The sequence below is a fragment of the Urocitellus parryii genome, chromosome 7, assembly GCF_045843805.1.
Source record: "Urocitellus parryii isolate mUroPar1 chromosome 7, mUroPar1.hap1, whole genome shotgun sequence".
NCBI lineage: Eukaryota > Metazoa > Chordata > Mammalia > Rodentia > Sciuridae > Urocitellus > Urocitellus parryii.
The window spans coordinates 77,287,575-77,302,759 of NC_135537.1; the positions used below are offsets into that span (position 1 = coordinate 77,287,575).

The 15,185-nt window shown below is 35.8% G+C and overlaps 1 protein-coding gene across 1 annotated transcript in view; it reads left to right on the forward strand.

Annotated features, from left to right (window-relative positions):
- Pxdnl (peroxidasin like) overlaps positions 1-15,185 on the forward strand; it is a 454,066-nt gene that overhangs the window by 231,065 nt on the left and 207,816 nt on the right. The window contains exon 4 of the mRNA XM_026394395.2: positions 14,227-14,298. Within this exon, the coding sequence (XP_026250180.2) occupies positions 14,227-14,298 (72 nt within the window). The remainder of the gene's footprint in view (positions 1-14,226; positions 14,299-15,185) is intronic.

Here is a 15,185-nt window from a genome sequence, read left to right on the forward strand (position 1 = left end):
ACATACAAATTACTAATATCACAAATGAAATGGGGTCATCTCTACTCAACTGCAGTCATTAAAAAGATAATAAAATAATATTATTAACAGCTATGTCCATAAATTTGATCATCTAGACAAAATGGACTGATTTCTTAAAAGGCATAATCTATGAAGTTGCACAAGAAGTGACAGTCTGATTAGGACCATGTCTATTAAACAAATTGAATCAATAAATAATAACCTTCCTAAAGCAGACCCAGATGATTCCACTGTTAAACTGCACTGGATAGTTAAAAAAAAAAAGTGTTACCAATTCTCTACAATTTCTTTCAGAAAAATAGAAGAAGGAAAATACTTTCCAACTAATTCTCTGAGGTCAGCATCATCCTAATACCAAGACCAAAGATATTGCAAGAAACAATAACAGAGAACAATATTTCTTATGAACATGAGTACAAGAATCCTCAATAAAATATTCGCTAATCCAACCCAACAACATACAAAAAGAATTATAAACTCCAACCAAGTAATTTTTTTCACCAGGTATGTCAGGGTAGTTCAGCATTTGAAAATCAACATAGCCAGGCATAGTGATATCCACCTGTAATCCCAGCTACTCGGGAGTCTGAGGCAGGAATACTGCAAGTTCAAGGTCAATCTGGGAAATTTAGCAAGACTCTGTCTCAAAATACAAAATATAAAGGGTTGGCGATATGCCTCAGTGATAGAATGCCATTGGCTTCAACCTTCATTACTGCAAAATAAAAACCCCAACGAGTCAACCAACCAATCAAACAAACAAAAAAAGGTATCAATGTAACCCATAACATCAACACCCAAGAGTAGAAACGTCTTAAGATTATATCAGGAGGTGCATATAAAGGACTTGACAAAAACTAACATCTGTTTATGACAGAAAACTCTGAGCAAACTAGGAAGAGAGAGAACATTCTTAATTACATAAAAAACATCTATCAACAAACCTCTAAGATCGACATTATATTTAATGGTGGTAAATTAGTTTCTTTTCCACTAGGGTGAAGAATAAGGAAAGAAAGCCCTCTTTCTCCATCAACATTCACTATCATACCAGAGGCCCTAGCTAATCAAATAAGGGGACAATAGATGAAATGAAGCTGTCTTTGCAGATGATGTGGTCAGTTATACAGAGAAGACCAGAAAATGGTCCAAAAAAAAAAAAAAAAACCAACCTGCTAGAACTAATAAGTAATTACAAATAGGTTGATATTGGCACCAAAATAGACATGTAGACTAATGGTACAGAACAGAAACAAACTCACATAAACATAGTTAACCTATACTTGACAAAGGCACCACAGACATACATTGGAGAAAGATAGCCTTTTCAACAAATGGTGGTGAGAAAACTGTAAATCATATGTAGCAAAATGAAATTAAACCTCTATCTCTCATTCTGCACACACACACACACAAAAACCACAACTCAATGTGGAGTAGAGACTTGGGCATTAAAACAGAGACCCTCTGCCTAATAGAAGAAAAAGTAGGATCAAATCTCCACCACGTTGGCATAGGGACTGACTTCCGTAACTAGACTCCTAAAGCACAATAAGTAAAATTAAGAATCAATAAGTGGATGGAATCAAATTAAAAAGCTTCTTCTCAGTGAAGGAAATAATAATGTGAACAGAAAGTCTACAAAACGGGAGAAAATCTTTACCACATGTACCTCATATAGAGCACTAATCTCCAGGACATATAAAGAACTCAAAAAACTTAAGACTAAAAAACCAAATAATCTAATCAATAAATGGACTAAGGAAATGACCAGATACTTCACTAAAGAAGAAATATAATCATTCAATAAACATATGAAAAAATGCTCATCATCTCTAGTGATTAGAGAAATGCAAATCAAAACTACTCTAAGATTTCATCTCACTACAATCAGAATGACAATTGTCAAGAATACAAGTAACAAAAGTGTTGGCCAGGATGTGGGGGGAAAGATACACTCATACATTACTGGTGGGACTCAAAATTGGTGCAACTACCAAGGAAAGAAGTCTGGAGATTCCTCAGAAAACTTGGATGGAACCAACATTTGACCCAGTCATCCCTCTCCTAGGTTTATACCCAAAGACCTAAAATTAGCATACTACAGGGACACAGCCACCTCAATGTTTATAGCAGCTCAATTCATAATAGCTAAACTATGGAACCAACCTAGGTGCCCCTCAACAGATGAATGGTTAAAGAAAATGTGGTACAGATACACAATGGAATTTTGCTCAGACTTAAAGAAGAATGAAATTATGGCATTTGCTGGTAAATGGATGGAGTTGGAGAATATCATGCTAAGTGAAATAAGCCAAACCCCAAAACCAAGTTGAATGTTTTCTCTGATAAGCAGATGCTAATCCATAATGTGGGTGGGGAGTAGGGAAGAATGATGGAATTTTGGATCGTGCAGATGGGAATGAGGGGAGGGGATGGGGTGTGGGATGGGAAGGATAGTGGAATGAGATGGACATTATTACCGTGTGTACATGTATGATTACACTACTGGTGTTACTCTGCACCATGTTCAGCCAGAGGAACGAGAAGTTGTGCTCCATTTCTGTACAGTCTGTCAAAATGCATTCTACTGTCATGTATAACTAATTAGAACAAATTAAAATAAGTAATTACAGCAAGATCTGCCAAGATCCTAGGTTAATACACTAAAGCTAATTGTGTATTAGTATACATTGTATATTAGTATATATTAAAAATACACTAATGTTAATTGCTTCCATATGTACAGAATTTTCACCAATGGTTTTATCATCCATTAAAAATATTGCTTTTATATTACGTTGCAAAATTATGATTTTTCTAATTTTATCACTTTCTACATTTATTAGCTGTCCGTCTACTGAAAAGAAGAATTTTTAAAATTCTCTGCCATATGTTTCTCTTTCTCTTTTATCTCTATGGACTCATAGAACATGAAAAAATCTACGCATTATAATCAGATACCTCATCATTCATTCTGATTCCCCAGTAGCCCCAACTTAGCCAGTAGAAGACACTTCAGGCTTTGTCTTTTTGACATGATCCCATTAGACTTTGAGTGCATTTTGTCAAACAATATAATAGTTTTTTCTACTTTGGACTTAGAAGCAGATATTTCTTCAAAGATCTTAATTTCGTTTAATGAAAAATATTAGCTTGAAATAAAATCTGAATAGTGGGTATTCTTATTACACTGGGAAGTTATCAACTAAGATCTTCTAGGGAATAGATATGAGATTTTTAAAAATTTTTATGTACTTAGACATCATTCTTTCATGACTTCCCTACTCTGAATTAACAACAGCATATATTTCACATTTACAAGTTCTTTTGTGTTTTTTCATTTTCACACATATTATCATTTTATCTATAAATATATATGATTCATTTTCACATTATGTTATTATTTTTTGTTCTGCAATGGGCTTTTGAGGTATAAAGTTAAGTTATTCTTCAATGCATTTTAAAATATCATTAAAGTGAACATGACCCCATCTAAGACTGAGTAAGATGTACAACTTTCTGCTGCTTACTGTGCATATTTTCCCATGCAAACATGAGTACCCAGTAAACACAAGAATATAAAATGGAATGTCTGATAGGTGTGACTACGTCAGTTTACATATTAAGTGGTGTAAAATATAATTCTATTTTCTTATCACCCATTTCCTATTTTGAACTTCATTTCACATGATGATAGAAAATTATGGTTTCAGGTCCAGTTTGGGTAAATTTATCATTTGGAATAGTCAATACAGAATCTTCTTTTCCTCTATTCAATCTAGGCTGCTGTTAGAGACTGATTGTTCATGCCCACTCACCCCCATCCCCAAGTTAATATTTTGAAGCTCTACCCACCACGTGATGGTATTTAGAAATGGGTTCTTTGAAAAGTGATTAGATTTACATAAGCTCATGAGGGTACGTGCCATGCTGCAGGTAGTACCCTCTTAAACACTGACACGAGAGCTTGCTTTCTCTCTGCCATGTGAAGACACAGCAAAAAGGTGGCCCTCCGGAAGGCAGGAAAAGAGCCCTCCACAGAGACTGAACCCTGCCAGAATTGATCATGGCTTCCCAGCCTCTGAAGTATGAGAAAAATAGATTTATTATTTAAATAATACAGTCTGCAATATTTTATTCCAGCAGTCTGAGCTGACTAAGATGGCCGCCCAGGTTCCGTGATGCTTCACAAGACATCTCAGTTGCTGCAATGGAGACATTGGATTTTCTCATTCTGTGAGGTGGAGCACGATTCTACATAGTCCTTAAGTGTGTTCCTGTAAAGGTGCTGGCCTTTTGTGAGATCAGAGCAGTTTCTTTCTGGCCACAGTGTTCTAAGTGCCAAATAACCCTCTATTGTGATATACCTTTATTACAACTTCAATTCACTTCCAGGTCCCATGACTCTTGGTGTCATATACATCCACTACCAGGCACTGGAAAGACATTTGTCTCTTTCCAGTCACACTGAAGAATTTAGGGACGTATTAGGGCGACTGTTGCCTTGGTGCTCCTTGTAGCTAGAGGCAGCTCTATTTCCCCATGGTAGATTGGGAACCCATCTGTAGCATGGGACATCTTCCAGAGCAACCTTCAGAAAACAGGGGCAGAGATATCCTCTGTTCTCAGATCCATCCTCTATTCTGACATTTTATCATTCTTTCCTTGGGACTAATTCTGTGGCTGATGGGAGAAGTTTAGGTTTTTCTTTTCATTGCTCTTTTCTATATAATAGTCCTTGGCCCATGTATTAGACAGCTTTTGTATCACTGTGATAAAAACACCTTCTTTTCTAAGAGCAACTCAGAGAAGGGAAAGTTTATTTGGAACTCATGGTTTCAGAGGTCTCAGTTCATAGATGGCTGACTTCATGGCTTTGGGCCCAAGGAGAGGCAGCTCTTTACGGGGAAGGGCCCAGTGGAGGCTCAGCTCCTGTGGGATCAGAAAGCAGAGAGAGGAGGCACTGCAGGGCAGATTAACCTTTCCAGGACATGCCTCCAGGGACAGACTTTCAAACGTGTCCCACCTGCCTACAGTAATCACCCAATCAGTCCATTTAAACTAGGCTGGATTACAACTCTCATGATCCCATCATTGAGCCTCTAATACCCTGTATTAGCACAGGAGTGTTTGGGGGACACTTCATATCTAAACCATAACAGTCCAATAGCCCATTAGTTTTTTTTTTAAATATCCATTGGAAGAATGGAGAGAAAAAGTTAATTTACCTAGCATTTCTCAAAATTTTCAATGTCTAACCAAGATTATTACTTTTTGAGACTGAATACCCCCAATTTTGATGTTTGTTTTCTGTGGCTATTTTCTGTGTCTAACTATTATTGTAGCTAAAATATTACATGTTTAATTGTCTGGGCTTAGGGAAAGAATCATACATGGAATTAAAAAAATAAATTGGTTAGCATATTCTAGTTATGGTCAAAATCAAATGACGAAATATTTCATACATTTTAATGAAAATGAATATAAAACAGAAATTTTTAAAAGTAACATTAGTTTCCAAGGTAAATAGAATATAGATGAATTTATTTTTCAAATTTACACATTTTATAAATAAATTTGTATTCATTGTACAAGTATATAAGTAATAGATTAATGCATCAATTAATTTTCAAAAATTTTGAAAATTTAGAAAAGCACAAAAATGATAGTGAAATTATGCTAAACTTTATACTTGTCACCTCTGTATATATTTTTATCTTTATTTAAACCCATATGTTTTATATAATTATGATTAAATTCTCTATACTTTAAATTTATTTAAAAATTACAGTTGTGGTGAAAATCACAAGCATTAATATAGTATCTTACTATTTCTAAATGTACAATTCCGTTGAATTTAGTATGTTTACCTTGTAGTGCAGTCTGAAGAACTTTTTTGTCTTACAAAACTGAAACTTTATTTATTGAGGAATAACTCTCTAGTTTCCTTTTCCTTTATTCCTTGGCAATCACCATTCTACTTTCCGTCACCATGAGTTTAACTACTCTAGACACCTCAAATAAGTGACATCATACAGTGTTTGTTTTCTTCTGACTGGCTCATTTCACTAACTATAATATCTTTGAAATTCATCCATATTATAGCATGTATTAGAGTTTTCTTCCTTTTTTATACCTGGGTAATTTTCTGTTGCCTGTGTATATCCCACTTTTTTTCCTCATGCATCCGTCCATGAATGGATACTTGGGTTGCTTCTATTTTTGTTGGTGTGAACAGGGACGTGTAAATATCCCTTTGTGATTCTGCTTTCAAGTTTTTTGGATTTATAATCAGAAGTGCAATAATTGTATCATTTGAATTCTATTTTATATTTTAAAAAAACATCCAGACTCTATAGAGGCTTCATTACTTTACATTCCTAACCTAAAGGATTCTTATTTCTCTATGTACTTGCCAACACTTGGTATTTTGATTTTTTTTTGTCTATTCCCACATTTTTATATTGGTGCATTCTAGTTGTTCATAATGATTGAATTTGTTGATACATATTCATACATGCACAAAATGTACATTATCATTTGACCAATATCACTCCTAACACTTTCTTATTTCCACCCTTTCTCCCATCCTAGGTCTCTTTCTTCTAGTGATCTCTATTTAATTTTCATGATATCTCTGCCCTTCCAACTTTCTTTTTCTTTTTTCTCTCTAGATTCCACATATGAAATAAAATATATGACCCTTGACCTTCTGAGTTTGGTTCATTTCCTTTAACATAATAGTCTCAAGTTCCATCCATTTTCCTGAGATAACACGATTTCATTCTTCTTTATGGCTGAATAAAGCTCCATTGTGTATATATACCACATTTTCTTTATCCATTTATCCTTTGATAGACACTTAGGCTGGTGCCATAGTTTGGTTATTGTGAGTTGTGCTTCCATAAACATGGGTATGCATGCATCACCTAGTATGATGACTTTTAAGTCTTTAGGATAAATACTGAGGAGTGGTGTAGCTAGGCCACATGGTGGTTCCATGCCTAGTCTTTTGAGGAAACTTCATGCTGATTTCCATAGTGGTTATACAAATTTACCATCCCACTAACAGTCTCTCCACATCATCTCCAACATTTATCACTGTTTGCATTCTTGATGACTGTCATTTAGACTGGTATGAAGTAAAATATTAGTGTGGTTTTGATTTGCCCTTTCCTAATTGCTAATGATGTTGAAGTTTTTTCATATATTTGTTGGTCATTTTTATTTTTTATTTTGAGAATTGTCTTCTTGTATTCTTCCAAATGAATTATAAAACTGTTTTTACTAAATCCATGAAGAATATTATTGACATTTTGATGGAGGATTGCATTGGACCTGTATATTGCTTTTGGTAGTAAGGCCATTTTAACAATATTAGTTCTTCCTATGCACATGGGAGGTTTTGCCATCTTCTGAGGTCTTTCTTTCTCCAATGCTCTATAGTTTTCATGGTAGAGGTCTTTCACCTCCATGGTTAGATTTATTAATAGTTTTTTTTTAAGGCTATTGTGAATAGGATAGTTTTCCTGATCTCTTTCTCAGCAGATTCGTTGTTGTTATATAGGAAAGGTATTGATTTTTGTTATGTTGATTTTGTAACCTGCTACTTTGTTAAATTTATTTGCTCTTCAAGGCTTTTGATGGAGTTTTTCTGATCTTCTAAGTATAGCCTCATATCATCTGAAGATAATGATAATTTGTCTTCTTCCTTTCTCATTTTTGTCTCTTTATTTACTTTTCTTGCCTAGTTGCTCTAGAATTTTTAGCACTATATTAAATAATTAAATAGAAGTGGTGAGAGTGGATATCCTTATCCTATTCTAGACTTGAAAAGAAATGTTTTCAGTGTTTTCCCATTTACAGTGAGGTTGGCTTTGCATTTTTCAGATATAGCTTTTATAATGTTGAGGTAGGTTCCTTCTATCCATAGTTTCTTCAGTATTTTTATTATGAATGGGTGCTGTATTTTGTCAGAGGCCTTCTCTGCATCTATTGGGGTGACTAAATGATTTATATTCTTAATTCTATTTATGTGATAATTACTTTTCTAATTTGTGTATGTTAAACCATCCCTGCATCTGTGGGATAAAAACCTTGGTCATGATGTACAATCTTCTTAATATGTTGTTGAACATAATTTGCTAATATTTTATTGAGGATTTTTGCACCTAGGTTCATCAAGGATATTGTTCTAGAATTTTCTTTCCTTGATGTACCCTTGTCTAGTTTTGATATAAGTGTGATACTGACTTCATAGAACAAATTTGGAAGTGTTCCATCCCTTTCTATTTCATGGAATAATTTGAGGTGTATTGGCATTAGTTCTCCATTAAAGATCTGCTAGAATTCAGCTGAGAATCCACTTATTCCTGGGCTTTTCTTTATTGAAAGATTTTTTATTACTGCTTCCATCATTTTTAAAAATGTACTGGTCTGTTTAAGTTTTCAAATCCTCTTAATTCAATCTTGGCAGATTATATGTGTCTACAAATGTATCAATTTCTTCTAAATTTTTCAATTTATTGGAATATCAATTTTCAAAATAGTCCTTAATGGTCCACTGGATTTCTGTAATGTCTCTAGTGATTTATCCTTTTTCATTTCTAATTTTATTAATTTTGATTTTCTCTTTTTCTTCTGGTCAGCCTAAGAGTTTGTCAATACTATTTATCTTTTCAAAGAATCAACTATCTGTTTCACTGATCCTTTGTATTTTTAAATTCTAAATTTCATTGATTTCAACTCTGATTTTACTTATTTATTTCCTTCCACTGGTTTTAGTAGTGCTTTGTTTTTCTTTTTCAAGGAATTTGACATGCATCATTAGGTTGTTTATTTGGGATCTTCCTGATTTTCTTATGTAGGAACTCATAGCTATGTACCATTCAAATGGTATTTCAATTTCCATCCTTTCACTTTTAAACCATGGTCCTGTCTTTGCATGTAAAGTGTGTCCCTTGCAAACAACACATAGTTAGGTCTTGTTTTTTAATCTATCCTGCTAGCCTATATCTTTTAATTGAAGAATTAAGTCCATTTACATTTAATGTTATTATAGAGAAATTTTTAGTAATTCCTGCCATTTTGATTTATTTATCATGTTTAGTTTGGTCCTGTTTCTCATTTGCTTAGCCAGTCACTCATTTGTGAGCTCTGGGGCTTGGTTTTTATTTCTTCTGTGTGAAGTATTTCTTTAGGTAAATTTTGTTGTGCCAGGCTTAGAAGGTGTGGATTCATAGTTTCTGCTTATTTGGGAAGTTTTTATTTTTTCTTTGATTTTGATGGATAGCTTTTCTGGAGATGACAATCTTGGTGAATAGTTATTTTCCTTTAGGAGTTGGAACATATCATTCCAAGTCTTCCTGCCTTACAGAGTTTGTTTGATTTGCCTTGAAATGTGACCTGATTATTTTCTCTTGACGCTTTTAAGATTCTATCCTTGTTGTATATGTTAGGCATTTTAATTATATCATGGAGAGGTTCTTTTTGATTTATCGATTTGGGGGCTCTGAATGCTTCCTGTATCTGTATGTTCATCTCATTCTGTACTGCCTTCCTTAATTCATGTAGTTGTTTTTCTGTGTTATTTTGGTCATTTTTAAAAACTATTCTTTTTGAACTATTTATTGGTATTTCATCTATTTAAATAATTTTAGCATTAACTGCTGGTGAATTATGGACATTAGGAGGTGTTATGTTCCCTTGTTTTTTCATTTTTCTTATATTTCTGTGTTTCATTCATCTGTTGACAGGGATTTTTCTTCCACTCTTACATGTGGGTCTTTTTAGACCCAACTTTTACTTGCCAAAATGTCCTATTGTGATCTAGATTGAGACCCCTGATAGGTTTGATATTCACAGCCTTTAGTTAATTCTCTCTGTTTTTGTATAGTAGCTGATGTCCATGAATGGACCTAAGAACTCACCCCTCTATGTTTCTGCTTAGGGCCTGGTAGTTAGTTTGGAATTTTGTCTTTTTATTCTTTGTATTAAAGTACAGTTGAAGATTGAGTGTTGTTGATTTATGTGTGGAGCAAGGTGCTCTGTCCTTTAAGTTTAGTTCAGCAGCAGAGTTTCTACCCTCTGAACTGGAAGTGTCCCAGTAAGTCCCAAAACTCACAGAATGGGGGAAATAAATAATAGCCACAACTGATGCAAACAATATATAGCATTAAAATAAATACCTGGTTTGTACTACGGGATCTACAATGTTAATTACCATAGAAAACAGAAATTGCCAACAGCAAAAACAATAACCATAAGCTAGATCTGGCATTAAAGCAAACAACAGGTGTCAACTATATTATCCACAGCAGTAGTAAATGCAACTGAATTAATGGTGGAGACAGGAATTAGATAAACCAATTAGTTCTAAAAGATGGTAAAAACACAGTTAATTAAGAGAAAAGAAAATACGATAGGATGGTAGAAGAGAGTTTACCATTTCAAAAAGTGAACAGAGAGAATGCAGAAGAGATGTAGCAGGTGAAGGTTGTATGAAAAAATAGGAAAAACAGTAAAGGGAGAGAGAAGGAGAACAAGAGAATTTGGCTATTAGTGTGAGAAGAAAGAACAAAAAGAGAAATAAGAGAAACAAAGTAAAACAAAACAACAAAACCGAAATAAACCAAAATCCCAACCGTCAAAAGAAGAAGATGGAAAAATAGCTACATTAAAAATCCTAAAATTGAGGAAAAAATATGCATATTTATATATGTTCATGCACCAATCACCACAGCAAGGAACAAGAAGAAGGAGGAGGAGGAGTGCTAGAGTAGAATCACCCACCCAAGAGCATTGGATTTGTGGGTAGGATGTGGAAAGGACATTTCAACCAAACAGGAGGAGGAGAAAAGGAGGAAGAGATTCTTAGTGAAAAATGAAGAAATCATCTCCACTGAGGTGGTCAAAATAGTAAATGAGAATGGATTTTAATGCCTATGTCCAACTATCTTTTCCATTCTTTCTTGAGTCTTATAATTTGGATGTGAGGTGTCCTCCAAAAGCTCACGTGTGAGACAATGCAAGAAGGTTTGGAGGAGAAATGATGGCATCACAGCCTTAACCTAATCAGTGGATTAATTTCTGATGGGATTAACTGAGTGGTAACTAGAGGCAGATGGGAAGCGGCTAGAGGAAGCAGTTCATTGGGGGCATGGCTATGGGGTATATATTTGTATCTGGCAAGTGGAGTCTCTCTCTCCCCCTCCCCTCCCCTCTCTTCCCCCTTCCCTCCCCTCTCCTCTCTCTCCCCCTCTCATCCCATGACATCCTGCCTCACCTGGCGCCCCATGGAATGTAGCCAACCTTCTATGGACTAAGACCTCTGAAACTTTGAGCCCTTAAATAAACTTTTCTTCCCCATACAATTGTGCTGGTTGGGTCCTTTAGTCACAGCAGTGAAATAGCTGACTAAACATTGGGCTGTGTACTTGGAGAGAGAGAGGGGGAGAGAGTGAGCAAGGGCTGGGAGTTGTTAACCCCTTCCTCTGTTTGTGTGGCCCACTGAGCTGCCAGTCGGAATGACCTAAGACTGAACTGATTGAAATAGCTTTCCTCTTCCCTTCCACCAGTATCAGGTAGGATGGAACGGGAGGGACTGTCAGTTGGAGTTTGTCTGCACACATCAGATCAATGCACTCCCAAGGGTGGGTCTGCTGCAGAATGCTGGTGGATGGGACTTGGATCTAATCAGGCCTCAGGGGCTTTGTTGGGTGGGGTCTGCTCTGGAGAAATTAGATCAGTGCACCTGAGGGCACCCCTTGGGCCTGGCAGTTGCCAATATCTGTCGGGAGAGCCTTCCAAGAATTCTACTCACAGGGGAGGGGGCAGGAGAGCCAATCTTCCATCTCACTGCCTATGAGCATAGCCTTCCCAGGTTTAGCCCCTGACTGTATTCACAGCTACCTCTTCAGATTCCTGACCCTCTTTAGCTGGTCATGTGAGATGTCATACTCAAAAGAAAAGCAACTTGGATTTCCCTTCCTTTTTTCTGTGTCACATTCTACAGGGCTGCATGGTAGACACTTGCTGGGACTCTATGGTAGTGTTTTCTCTTCTCTTCTCTCTCCCACAGCTGCAGCTGCAGCGTGGTCTCCCACAGACGGCCCACCTCAGTTCTTCACTGCCTGTTGAGAAATGCAGAGTGTTTTTAAACACCAACTCATAGGGCAACATCCGGATCAACTAAGTTCAGCCTTTTTTTTTTTTTTTTTTTTCTGATTGCATGTTTTTCTGTACCACATCTGCCCATAGTGCTTCTCGGTGTGTTATCCCCTCTCACTGTGGTGAACCAGGGCTGCTACTGCTATTGCTGCTACAACCGGCTTGGCTCCAATGTACTCTTTCTTCTTTGTTCAATGTACCCAAATTTCTGAGTCAGTAAGATACTCTGACTGTCCAGTAGTAAATTTTAGTGAAATCCCTCTTTCACCCACCTCTCTAAGAAGCAATATTCCTGCTGCTTGGATCAAGCTATGGAGCAAGGAAGGATGCAGCCTTCCTCTCTTGTTTTGCTTTTCTTAAAAAAATGTAACCATCCTGGTGGGTGAGGTGATATCACATGGTGATTTTCATTTGCATTTCAATGCAATTTACAATCTGCTTGAAATAACATTGTTCTAGAAAATTCTATTATTATTTTTGTGACTTTGGGTCTTAGCTGGATTTGTCAAAGAAAATCAGAGCTAGAAGTTAAAGTTGTGAAGGCATATTTTATTTGAGACTATTGCCATAGGGAAAGAGAGACCTGGGGGTAGAAAAGGCTTCATTCCATATATACCAGGAGATTTGTAAGCCAAGGAGAAGAATATCAGTGGGTGGAAAATTGCTGAGAGGAGACAGAATTTTGGGAGTATTTCTGTCTGTCGGAACCAACCAACCTAGCAGGATTCCTGCTGAAGGCAGGCCAGAGTGATCAGATGTCAGTCATGGGGCAGTGAAGAATTATGATCAAATATTGAGGTGGTCAGATGGTGAGGGTGGAAAATTCGTGCTAAACTACCTTTGCAGAGTTATTTTTTAAAAATGAATTCTATAAGGAAGTGTACACATTGGCATAGGAGAAGAAACTTGATTAAAAGTTTGGCAGGGCTAAGAATCTTTGATCTTTCATAGTATCAAATAATACCATGGGAAAAATTCTCCAGTTAGACATAAATCCACATTAGTCACTACTACTCTGATAAACAACTTGGCATTCTAACCTCTGGGAAGAGACATCAGTTTGGAATTTCCAAAGCTTCACCAAACATTTTTTTTTAAAGCACTCTACTCCCTTCATTTTCAGCCAGAATGGTAATTTCTATTGCATCTAAGTCAATCAAGACTATAGTGTGCTAGAGTAGAATCACCCACCCAAGAGCATTGGATTTGTGGGTAGGATGTGGAAAGGGCTTTTCAACCAAACAGCAGGCAAAGGCAGTACACAAAGGCACATTCTAAAAGCACTTGGAGGAAAGATTCAGAAATTCTGATTGCCTCAAACCTGGATGGGCACATGGTGTACAGATGACCCAGGATTTCATTTTGTGATAATCTCAAAGATCATAGAGATGAAATAACTTTGTAACCCTGTGGTTGAATCCAAACAACATAGAAAGTGCTCCCATGTCACATACATGGCTTCCATCATATATTTGCCTTAGGTTAGTTCTACATCATATTTGTAAATCTGCGGTACGATTTCCTGTGGATTTTCAGTGCCTGTCACAGGAGAACCAAAATATATCTTATGGATCTGTTAAGATTTTTTTTATCCCATTAAGATGATTCATATGGTGATATTTGCCAGCTTTGCAAAAAAATATAACTCTCAAGTGAATATATTCAGTTTCACAGAGTCGATTTTTAAAATTGTTTATAGTCAAACTTTTTTCATAGAAAAGTTGCTACTCAGTAACATATGATCTCATTAGTCAGAATTTCTTCACGGTCACTTTACATTTCTTAATATTTTGGACCAAGGAGACCTTTGAGAATTCGATGAGAGCCTTGGCATTTTCTTACCAAATTAAGATATTTAAATGAAACCACAGTTTTCCATATTTTCTTTAGGGAATCAGTGAACACCCCCGCCCCCCCCCACACACACGCACAATCCTTAGATCCAATGACTTTACTTTAAAACTGTTGATCCAACCCATATGATGTATACACAAATTTTTCAGTTTAAAGTGATTTTATATTTGTATTTTTCAGGTACCTGTACAAGAATGAAATTCATGAACTAGATAAGCAAACGTTTAAAGGACTCGTATCCTTGGAACAGCTGTAAGTAATAGAAATGTTCTAATTGAATCACTGGTGGTTATGGTTCAACTAGAAAACATTTTAAAATGCAATCGTGTGACAGTTGAACAATTATTTCAAGCTTTGTCATCAAGTTTGAATGCCTGAATATTCAGTCATCACTTGGATAAAAATCAGAACATATGATTGAGTTGGCCTGAAGGCAGGAAGATAGACAACTCAGTTAGGATCTCAACTTCTTTGTTGCAGGACTTTGGGAAAGTTACTTTCCCTAGGCCTCTGTTTCTAAATCTCTGAAATGCAGATATTTCTGCTGTGATTTGATTAAGCTTAGCATGCAAACAGACAAGTTTATGACTTGCCACAAAATAGTCATTTTGCAAAAGTTATAGTTGTCCTTTTACTTAATTTATGAAATAAGTTCCAAATTTTAACTGATGTAGGAATGCCAAGAACATGAGATACAAATTCTCATTTTACGGATGATATAATCAAATCCAATGTTAATTAAATGACTTGCCCCAAATTAAAAGTCTGTGACATGATTACAACTCAGACTTGACTTCTACCTTAGGGCAGTTTTCAGCATTTGATGCCTCATATAAACCTCAGATTCACCTGTCAGAATTTTAATGTGAAATATGAATTCATCAATATAAAAAAGTTATATTATCTACTCACAGTGCTATTGAACTGCAACTTGATGTTTTATTCAGAGATTTCTCTCAGTTGTACGTGTATGCAATACAGATTCTAATTAGACATTTGAAGAGATTCCCCCCCACTGATGACAAGTGGTGGATATTTTTTAAACTCAGGTATGTAGAATGTGTCCTAGTTTTTAGTTGTTAGTGAATTCGTTTGTATCAGAAGTGTTTGACTCCCAATTTTGTTTTCATTTTCATTGT